Genomic DNA, 11,771 nt, shown 5'->3' with positions numbered 1-11,771 from the left:
GCACACTATAGCAGTGCGCCACCGGGCCGGCCCCCAAAGGTAAATGTGTAATGAGTGCAACATCATCATGGTATACAAAGCTTGGTGTAAATTCCCTCTATGGAGAACTGGAAAAACTCGAAAAAACTACTTTCCCTGGTTCAGTGTAATACCTGCATGATTCTATTTTATACTTACTGGAGTAAGGGAAAAAATGAAATGAATTAGGTGTTTTATTACCTTTGATTTCTCTCTGGAACTTTTTTGCCAGTATTCAGCCAATATAAATAATTCCCTCAGGTATTTCTCAAAACATGATAATGGTCTGAAGCTATAAGGAAAATCATGGTAAGGGTTTAAAACTAAGAAAAAAATGGGAATGAAAGCTAAGATTGTTTGAGAATGGGGGTTGCCAGGAACACCTCTAATTCAAAAAACATCCAGAGTAGAGCATGAAAGTTGAACACAGTACAGTTTGGGATCAGAGGCAATGAAGAGAGGAGGCAGGAAGCTCTGAAAGCCTGAATTCAAATTTGAAGCTCGAAATGGTTCTTTATGCTGGTGGACACCTGGTTCACTAACCAAGGACACCCTCCTGAGCTATAAAAAAATGACTGGATTCAAGGTGCAGCTCTGTAGCAACAGAACTAACAGAAAACAGGTTAGTGTATCGGGCAAATGAATGAAGGGTCAGATGGCACCTCCAGTTCTCTATGAGGGACTGAGAGAAAAGCAGAGACAGGCAGGGACCATCCCAACAATACTGTCACACACAGAATGAACAGAGGTGGCAGCAGCATCTCTGGGACTCTGCACACTGAGAGGCACAAGTCCTCCGACCTAAGACAGCAGAGCACTTTCAGAGCATAACAACTAACAGAGCTGGAGTCAGTAAGAACAGGCTCCCACTGACCTAACAGTCAGGGATGGGAGGGTTGTCAGGGAAGCAACCACGTGGAGTTGCGCTGAATCTACAGGGTACAGAAGCCCACAGCTGCCTGCACCTTTCCTGTGCTCAGCTACAACCAGAAGCCCAGTTTTCTCTGGGAAGCGAGTAGATTCGTATTCTTGCTTACATATCAAATAGTAGGGCCCCTGGCCACCAGAGGATGTGAACAGAAAGATGGTTTATGTACCTAGTCTTGGGACAAGAGAATAGAAGAAAAGGTTTTCACTTTAGAAAATAAAATAATTGACTTGGAAACATGGAGAATAAACTCAAGACATATTTGAAAGCCAAAGAATGAGTCAAATGGTGAAAAGACTGAACTTGACTCTTATCCATGTTGAAATCAACCCCAGCATGTAATTAAAGCTGAAATCGAGAAGGACTACTTACTCTGGCTCAATGGAGTCCTGCATGGTTCTTTTTACAGTTATTGCATCAGGGAAGAAAATGAAGTAAATTAGGTGTTTTATTACCTTTGATCTGTCAGCAGGACTTTTTGCCAGTATTCAGTCAATACAAATAATCCCCTCAGGTGTTTCTCAAAAGATGATAATGGTTTGAAGCTAAAAGGAAAATCAGTTATCTCTTTCTTGGTCCTCTCTTCTTTTTCTGATGTGACTTTCATTCCAGTTGTATCGATAAAAATCTCAAAAAGTGACTGAAACAAAGTTCTTACAGTATTTATCCACTGAGAGTTGTTTGGGAGAAGCCCTTTCTTCAGGAGACCTATTTTACTTAACATCATCTGGACTGTTTTTTCAAGTTCACGATGAGTTACATTCTGAATCAAAGACATATCAAAAAATAAACCTTTATTCAAATCACCTCCATAGTCACTTTTAATTCCACTGGAGGCCTCTACAACTGTTTCTATGGTTTTCAAAAGGTTATTTGGAGGCTGAACAAATGTCAGCAAAAGATTAAAAACATTCCAATCATCCTTCTTTACGCTATTCCAAAGAGCTTCTAAGGTGAGGTCACTCACCATTTGCAAGTAAGTCCCTATTTCTGTGCTGTTTTGTAATAACATTTTACCCCAAAAAATGATCAGCTCATGAATTCTGTCCCATTTTGTATCTTGAGAACCATGAGTGGAAATTGGATTAGGGTGTAAGAAGTCCATTTGGGTGGTCATGTTATTTATAGGAACTAAGCAATCCAGAATTTCTTCCCATATGTTCATAGAATCCATAGAAAATATCTGAGTTCCATTGTTAATTGTTACCACAAGATGTTCCACATCTCCCAAGTTGATTTCCACAGAAGTTAAAAATTCAGCAATTTCATCCAAAGTATCAGAAAAGTCCTTGGACTGTTTCACATATGAGAGTATGCTGGATGACATACTGAAAACATCAGATTCTTGGGAAATATTAGGTCTGACTCTAAACATCCCAAAGGCCAAGTCAAGAAATGGCATCAACAAATCATCTGCCTTATCAAACATAAAATAGTCTTTTTTCAAAGTAGTTATTTCCTTCACAAGATGTTGAACATTTTGCTGTATAATGGAATAGAGAGTGTCAAAGAATTTCATAGTGTCCTTGGCATTAGAGATGAAGTGACTTTCAAAAATTGTGGCCACATTCCCTGCAACTTTCTTGGCTAGCTTAAGAAGTTTCACAGTGGAGTCCACTGACGTAACAAGGCTCCTCAGTTCAGCACTGTCACTCAAGAGCATGCTCAGAGTCCTAGACACTTCTAAAAAGGGTTCTGGAACATGACTTTCCTCACCGGCTCTTGAAATAACACCAAGTAATCTCTCAGTAATTTGTGATATTGCTCTGTTTCTCAGAGGGAATAAATTATTTATGAGGGAAAGCAAATCAGTTAGTTTAGCAAGGATAACTTTCTGGAGTGTAGGATACAAGGTATGGAAGTGCTTATAAGGAGAGTTTAAAAGAGTATCCATAAGACTTGCCATCTCTGTTGAAATTTCTCTCACTAGTTCAAGTGCTGACCTAAGATCGTGGTTGAGTCTGAAGAGGTCTTCAGAACTATTTACAGGGAAAAGCAACTGACTCACCACTGTAAGGAAGTCCAAGTTATTTTCAGTCTTATTTTTCACTGAAGTTTCCCTTAGAAGGGCATTGAATAAATCTCCCAGGAACTCCAGTCCTCGATGACCATCAAAAGAAAATTCTCCATCTAATATAAATGAGCTTTTGATTAGATGATATATGGTCTCCTTTACACTTGAGAAAATGCTCATCAATCTGTCTTCTTTCATCAAGATAAGAAATTGGTCCAGTTTCAGAATTTCTAGAATTTTATCTTCTGGTACAAAACTGTAAAAATATATATGTATATACACTTTAATTTCATGTTAATATATTAACAGTGGAAAGATTAACATATATAGTAATTTTCGTGATTTTATTTGTTTTCAAATAGCATCATGGGCAGCTAATACTGATAAAAGATGACATGCTAAAATAATTTCAGAGTATGTATATACACTTTAATTTCATGTTAATATATTAACAGTGGAAAGATTAACATATATAGTAATTTTCGTGATTTTATTTGCTTTCAAATAGCATCATGGGCAGCTAATACTGATAAAAGATGACATGCTAAAATAATTTCAGATGAAACAATATTTTGTTACCAAATAATGAAAAGAGTGGAGGAATTTCATGGACAATCCTATTACAGTTCTTCAAATCTAACAACTTAAAAAGCCACATACTTTTGCTTTAAAAAAAAAAAAAGAAATGACTACAAAGTGATTCTTGATGTAAAAGGTGTATCTCCAAAAAGGTTTTAAATATATTTACGTATGTTTTTTTAATTTTAAAAGTACTGGCAAATCATTGGGACACCATGAAGGCTTTCTGATGTGTCAACCTGGCTAGGCTGAACAACAGCCCCAAATGCCCTTTCCAGTGTGTGTGGGGTACAGGGGAGATTTCCTCATAAGAGTTGGAGGACAGACGGAAATCAGTGGCCATTTTGTAGCATAAATACACCTTCTCCTGGCTAATGAACACGAATCTAGGTGCTGCTGTAAAGGGATTTTGCAGACATGGCTAAAGTCCTAACGTAATCAATTGGAAGGCTTTAAAAGAGGGTTTAGGACTTCCCTGATGTGAGACTCCAGACAGCAGCTGGGTATGCAACTTCTCTCCCTTCCTCCTGGATCTTACCGCCACCTTTGGACCATAAGCTTCAGCACCAGCACACAGTGTTCTTGCCTGTTGTGGTCTGCACTTCCTGACTGCCTGCCCTACTGATTTTGGACTTATTTAGCCAGCCCTCAAAACTGTGTAAGCCAATTCCTTTGATTAAATCCTCCTTCTGGTTCTGGTTTAGTGGTTGAGCCCTGACTGATGCTGACATCATAGAATAAATTGGAATTTTCCTCCAGCCTTTTCACTGGTAAGCTTCAAAAGACATGTTAAAATATACAGGAAAAAAGATAATACGACTATCAATTTTAATGGTCCAAATACAAACATCACAATAGATTAATGGGAATAAAAATATTTAAACCCCTCATTTGTGATTAGACAGTTAATACAGCACTTCAAATTATAGGCATGCTATATATGCATATGCATCTATAAAAACCAATTTTTCTGATCCATATAAAATAGAATTTCATAATTGTTTTCATAATATAAAAATGTAAAAAGGATAACATGTGATTAATTATTACAGGCTAGGTTTATAATGTTTACTAGTTAGATGACAGCAATCAAAGTTATTTTACTTTGATATTTTGATTAAATGTTCATTAAGACAAGTTCACTTCAACGATCTTTCAAAGGTATTAGGTATAAGTGCTGTTATTTCTGTATCTATACTACAGAAAATAAAGCATGTCCCATACAGAGCAAAAGTAGACTCACCTCATCTCTGCAATAACATCTTTGTGAAAGTCTTTTAGCAGAAGAGCGATTTTGCTCTCAGAATTTTCCTTTAGTAAAAGGGAGAAGACTGCTTTCAAAAGTGGTTTCATGAAATCCACTATGCTTCTTGGAGGGCAAATTGTTTTCCCATCACTTTCTGATCGTATATGATTCAAGGTGAGGTTAATGAAATTCATTATGTGAAGGTCAGTATCACTTAAATTTGGGCCTGCTGCTTGAAAATTCCTAGCTAACTTATTGATCGAATTAATTAGGATGCTTTCAAAAGGCAACTGAACAACTGAGAAATTAGTTATCTGTTCTCGATTTAGCAAATGAGTAAGAAAGGCAACATCAAAATGGCCTTCTGTAGAAATATTTTTTAGATAGCCCAAAAAACTAGTAATATCTTTAGTCAACAAAGCTATATCATCGGTTGAACTCTCATTGGTCATAAGAACAAATAATGTTTGTATCATTCTGAAGTAATCTTCATTTGCATATTCACAAAGCCAGTTTTTTGTAACCAGTAGAAAATCTTCAATAATTTCTAACATCTTCAGTGATGATGCATTCAGGATTTCCAGAAAATCAGAAAGTTGCAAAGATATGTTTTGAAGAGCCACCAAATTTACACTTTGAATTTCTTTGTTAATTTCAGAGATCAGGTTCTTGACAATAAAGTCATGGGTTAGGTCTTTCACAGTTTGTTCAAAATCAAGCCATTGATCTTCAGAGTTGTAAGTTGCTTCACTTTTTTTAGTAAAACTTGATAATGCTTCTAAACCACCTGTAAGATTTGCATTCACAAGCTTCATGAATGGAGAGAGTAGATGAGTACTATTTTCTAGGCTCCAATCCCCAGAAATTGATTTTAATATCCTTTCCAAATTTAAGGAAATATTATTTTGAGCAGATGTTTCTGTGCCTTCAATAACATCACGGATCTTGTTTAAACTAGATAGCTTGTCAAGAATGTTTTCACCTGATGTAATTTTTGTAACATTGACATTTTTTAGTTTTTCTATGATTTGCAAAGCAACTTGTTTTATAGGACCATGAGGACAAACTTCAGAGATACTGTCATTACTTTGACTTCCAGAAAGTTGGATAAATGGTAGCATCTTATGCCAAAATTCTTGCACAGTTTTCACAAGGGAGGTTCTAACATGGAAGACTTCAGACAGCTCTAGAAGAATGGAATTCCAGTCCACTAATTCATGAATTACACAGACCACTGTCCTAGTTATTTCCATTAGTAAGCTTTCATTTGAACATCTTGAATTGTTACCTGGTGGAGACAGGTGGAGGTGGTCAAGTATATTGGTAACTTTGCTATAAAAGGAAGAAGACATGAACCTGTGGACATCACAGGCTTCCAACTTTGAATTCTCCTGGAATCCAGAAGTTGTATGGTTCCAGCACCAAACCATAGGAAGACAAGTTAAAGCCTCTGAAATGACACCTGGTTTATCTGATATTAATTCAATTGTATCCAAAAGAGTTTTTATCACAACAGCAAAGTCCTCCTTGGTGATCTTTGAAATGCTTATGCCATGAAGGAGTGTGAAGTTGTAGACATCTTTGAGGGCCTCTGTGATGTTTTTATCAACTGCTCTCTGCAGGAACCTCACAGCCTGAGGAAGCACATAGTACATATCCACCACAGCATTCACATCATCTTTAGGCAACAGGCGTGAGAGCTGCAGCAGGTGATTCACATTCCAAGAATGTGAGCTGTCTACAACTTTCTCCATCAAGCCAACAAACAAGTTGAGGCCTAACTTGCCAGTACCTACTCCACTGATATTCTTAAAGAAATCCATTAGGCTTTCACTAATTTGTTCAAGCTGATCTACTAAAAGGTCTATGTCTGCCTGTCTGAGAGTGTGCATGAGAGAAGTTACCTTCTTTAGAATTTGGATATGGCCTGTATTTTGTGGAATATTGTGATAAACTGTGGGCATTAAAGACGTGAATGCATCCTTCATCAATTGAATACCAAGGCCCACAGCTTTCATTATTTCATCTAGAATTATTTTGGGTGAATTTTGGAGATCATGAGATAAGTTGAGAGCAAGGTAATTAGCTAAATGATAAATTGAATTGCCTAAATTGCTTACGTCTTTTTCCTTTGGACTGGTGGCAAGCATACTAAAAAACTCTTCAGTTTTAGAAGAGGAATTATTTTCCAGGATGTTAGGAAAAATACCTTTCAGAAGTTTCTGAATTTCCTTCCCTAGCGCTATTAAATGCAGCCAAATATTTTGAAACTGGTTAGGAATTTCGTCTGGCATTTCTATGGATTTTAGAATTAACTCCGGAAAGTGTTTCCAGTTGGATTGAGATGCAAAATCAAAGTCTCTTGTTAAGTTGTTGATAATCATCCTTACTTGGTTTGTGGAATCATTTAATAAAGCTAATAAAATCTCAAATTTTGACACCTTCTCTTTTTCAAAGACTGTACTAAGTATAATATTTAGAAAGTCTGTTATGTCTTTCAAGTAAATATTTACACAATGTATATTTGACTCATTCAACGAACAAAGAGGTCCTTTTATATTTAACACCCAAGTCATGATTTTCAATGTAGAGTTCATTTCATTTTCCTTATCCCTGAAACTCCCCAGAATACTCTGAAGATGGCCTTTTGAGAAACTTGAGTTATACATTGTGTACAGATTGTTTATGACATCCACCCATGCAATGCAGCCTTTCAGTCTGCTAATTGTGTTCTCAGAGGAAAACGCGGAATTTAAGATGGCCAGAATGTGCAATGTCCTCTGTGAAGTATTTATATACAATAACCCATCTTCTAAAATAAATTCAGTAACATTCTTGAAAACATCAACACATGATAATAAAGCGGGATCATGTGACACATTTCTAAGAAATAATATTGTTTCTCTTAGCTCAGTGATGATACTTTCGAATTGCTCTCCATAATTTGTGAGATTATTTGAGAAATGATTTACCAGATGAACATTTCTATCTATGTATTCTGAGGTATTGCTCAATGCAATGAAAACTTCAAACAGAGAATATAAAAACTCTCTGCTCGTATTTGTGTTTAATGGAAATATCTTCAGCTGATGCAGGGCAGTTTCCATGGTAAAAAGGGATTTCTCTACTTGGTCCAGGTTAAGAGATTTTGCTGTAACTGATGCATTGCCTAGTGCTACTAAAAGATCCCTGAGATACAGAAAATCATCCCAATTATGGAAGTCAACAGGTTGAGTTACATTTTTAAACAAGTTTAATATGAGTCTAGCAGCATGATGGGCAGGAAATATTTCCTGGCAGCTTTTAAAAATTTTCACATCATTTTCCAATTCATCCAAAAGCTGAGTGAGACCAACATGAAGAGGAGTGAAGACATTCATGTCAAACTTAAATATCTGAGCTATGCTTCCCCAGATTTCAGTCCACATTTGAAGCCATGAAACAGTACAGTGAACGGCCATAAACTCGTTGAATATGCTGACATTTGCTGAGAGGTTTGAAAAAATTTGTGCCCGTGGAAGAATAAATGAAGACCTCTCATCAGTTGAATAATTCACAGAAGAGACGTATTTACTATTCAAAACAAAGCATTCATCACCCAACAGGGCTTCTGATGAACCATTGAAGAATGGAAGAATAAATGAAGACCTCTCATCAGTTGAATAATTCACAGAAGAGATGTATTTACTATTCAAAACAAAGCATTCATCACCCAACAGGGCTTCTGATGAACCATTGAAGAGTTGGCTCATATACTGAAATAAAGAAATGCGAAAATCCTCATCTACTATGAGCAGCTGTTTGAGGCCTGTCAGAGTAGCATGGATCACTTCAAATTCGTGGCTCTCTGTAGACATTAGGGATTGGACTTGAAGTTCCAAATAGTTAAAAATTGAAAGCAATTGCTGACAATAAGATACTTCAGAAATTCCCCCAAGAACCCTTACTGTCTCAGATAAAAATGCAAATGCTTTACTGATGTTTTGAAAATTAAATTGCTTTATGATATCCAAAATGAGTTTTGAGATTTGTGTAACGAAAGTTAGTAAAGGCTCTCTATTCTGAATGCTCAGGAATTTATAAACATACTGGTAAAATGAAGAATAAATTTGCAGAAGTAAAGCTGAATCCTTGTCCTTGAAGACATTTAGGTATACATGGGTCAAAATTTTATCAACTTCTTGTTTTTGAGGTTCAGAAAGGGCTGAGAAAAGGTCAGATGCATTTCTTATAGCATAGACTATATCTAGAGCTTCTGAGGCTTGTTCCTGCTTCAGAAATCCAAATTCATAGAGATTATTTATTATAGTTTCACTTAAAGGTACAAAATCCATATTCATAGCTGGAGATTTAGGCAAATCTGAACGGAACAACTGGGAAAAGTTAAAGCTTTTACTAAGAATTTTATCATTTTCCAGAACAGAAGAATTTAAAAGTGTAGCCAACTTTCCCAATTTAGCTCTTTCTTCTTTTGAAATGCCATAGACCCATAATTCTAGTAGCTTGGGATTAATTTCAAAAAGTATTAATTCCATGAATCTCAAAATATTTCTTGATTTCTTCTGCATCCAGTGACTTTCAAAAGTCTGCATTTCTTCAATCACCTCTTTGCCAAATTCCAAAAGTTTCTGAATATCAATAGCAGATGCGTCTTTCTCTAAACTTTTTACGTGACTTATCCACAAAGTACTTATATTTAGAATATTCTCGGTGAGAGATGGGAGGTTATGGAATTTGAGAACACTGGATGTATCAAAAGGATTAGGCAATAATAATTTCTCCAAAAATCCAACAAATGATAAAAGAAATGTCATTTGTTCATCCTCAAGGCTATGCAACTTCTTTTCCATCATTAGAAGGTGCTTTGTGAAATTTAAGGCCCTACAATATTAATAGAATTGTTTCAGTATCAGAAAGAAAACTAAATTCTATTTATCAAATTTCCAAGATAATACCCATTTATTTATAGTAGAACATAAATGAAACACTTATTAGGCAATATATTTTCCAACAGAAATTAAACTAATGTAAGCATCTGAAAGTGTTTTAAAATTCTACAGTGCAGTTGTACATATTTAGCTTAGAATGTGTTTCCTACAATCAAAAAGAATGCATTCTAAATTATTTCCCTCAGTGAATTCATGTATATGATTGTTAAAGATAAGTTTGCTGTTTATGCCAGAAGAATATTAGGATTTAATTCCATATAACATATCAGAATGTCTTGAGCTATAGAGATAGCCCAAATAGTGGGATGCATAAAAAAAACTGTGCTTGTATGATTCCCTGTTCTGAAAGGAAAATCCAGTGCTCTTTCAACAATGTTATGACATCCCACTATTAGAAACTCATTATTTTAGATGGATTACTTTGCCTCCAGCTGTTCGCTTTTAAGATACAAAGAGTTCTCAGAAGACCAACTCAGAGGTTATGACAAGTCCACTCTTGTAATAGAAGTCCATACATGTAGAACTAACTTCTGCTAATTCAGAAGTTACAAGTCCACCTTTGAAATCCTTGGGGCTCTATGTGTTTCAGAATTCAGAATGTTCAGGCTTCAGAAAGCTAACATGGTACAGGTATCAGATATGTATTAGCACCTCCCACTGGGGACTGGGGCAGCCTGGGTCACCAACACATTAACACTTCTGCAGTGAGACCTGTGGATAGTCAGCTGAATGAGTTGTGATGCTAACCATAAGAAAAGCTTCTATTTTCAGACTTCTTAAGAGTTCAGAGTTATAGATAAGGGATTTTGACCTTTATTGGCCATTAACACCTTAAAGTTGAATTACTTTTTAACTACTTTAACTCTGTACTCCTGTTATGCAACATACCCTCTGAAATAGCATAGATACTAGACAGATCAAACGCAGGAATGTTGTTTTCCTCTCTAATAGCTAAGATCTGGGTACTCAAACAAGACAACATACATGCTGAATTTAGTTCATTGCTATTTGTAAGACAGAGTGTGTGGCTGCTTTAAACATTTCCTGGGAAAAATTTCCATTGGGAAAGAGAAAGTTCTGCTATTAGGAATTCAATATAAACCTTGCCTAAATCCAGCCCTGCATAGAAATCTATGCATAACTACTAAGCAAGTAATTGTGCATTGGTAGAGGAGAATACAAAACCATTTTTACTTATAATGAGAACTGCGAGGCTTATGGCATAGTAATAGTAACACAAGTAACAACTGAACTAGTAGTTGCACCACTATTAGTAATATTGCCACATATTTTTATATCACTTTACAATTTACAAAGAACTTTCACAACTGCAATCTTAGTTTATTCCTACAACAGCCTTTTGAGGTACACATCAATATTTTCATTTTATATAAAAAGAAATCTTTCAAAAAAATTTCTTTAATTGCCAGATTCATATTGCTATTTTATGGCATGAATAGGGCATGGCCCAGGTTTTCTCATTTTGAGTTCAGCTTTATTAATATTAACTGCACTTAATGTCCAATGTTTTTCTTATTAAATCAATATCTTATTATCAAGCATCTATTATGAAAGATACTATTTCAATGGGCCTAAAAATATAAAATTAAACATTTCATTGGAGCATACATAGACTAGTTTTGTTGCTGTCTTTCTAAGATTATTGAATATTTGAGACTTTCAGGAAAGTGAGGAATTATAAATCCGGCATGAACCAGGGATTGATTCTCCAGGGGGTCGATCTCATTGTCCTTTCTTCTGTGCCCACTAATAGCTGGGCTTAAAATGTTTCCCAAGGAGGGACAAATCCCAGGTCTAGATAGGGGTAGCAGAATGATTTTCAAACTTTGGTGTGCACCAGAACCACCTGAGAATCTGTTAAATATACAGAAACCTGGGTCGTACACACAGGGCAAGATTTAGTATGCCTGCAGCAACATGGAGCAAGGTGCAGGCATTCATATTTTTAGCAAACTTCAGAGATACGTTTGATCCATTCCCGAGTTTGAGAGCTATTGCTCTGATACAAAGCTTCTG

At 36.0% G+C, this 11,771-nt stretch overlaps 1 protein-coding gene across 1 annotated transcript in view; it reads right to left on the bottom strand.

The window, feature by feature from the left end:
- The window catches only part of ABCA13 (ATP-binding cassette, sub-family A (ABC1), member 13), a gene marked incomplete at its 5' end in the record, with an annotated part of 119,386 nt that overhangs the window by 74,056 nt on the left and 33,559 nt on the right, over positions 1–11,771 (bottom strand). Inside the window, 3 exons of the mRNA XM_008590977.1 lie at positions 1,402–3,216; positions 4,783–8,319; positions 8,434–9,666. Coding sequence (XP_008589199.1) covers positions 1,402–3,216; positions 4,783–8,319; positions 8,434–9,666 — 6,585 coding nt within the window. The remainder of the gene's footprint in view (positions 1–1,401; positions 3,217–4,782; positions 8,320–8,433; positions 9,667–11,771) is intronic.

This window comes from Galeopterus variegatus, unplaced genomic scaffold (assembly GCF_000696425.1).
Source record: "Galeopterus variegatus unplaced genomic scaffold, G_variegatus-3.0.2 Scaffold6527, whole genome shotgun sequence".
Lineage (NCBI taxonomy): Eukaryota > Metazoa > Chordata > Mammalia > Dermoptera > Cynocephalidae > Galeopterus > Galeopterus variegatus.
Note: the sequence above shows the minus strand (reverse complement) of the source record. Positions and strands in the feature narration are given on the sequence as shown.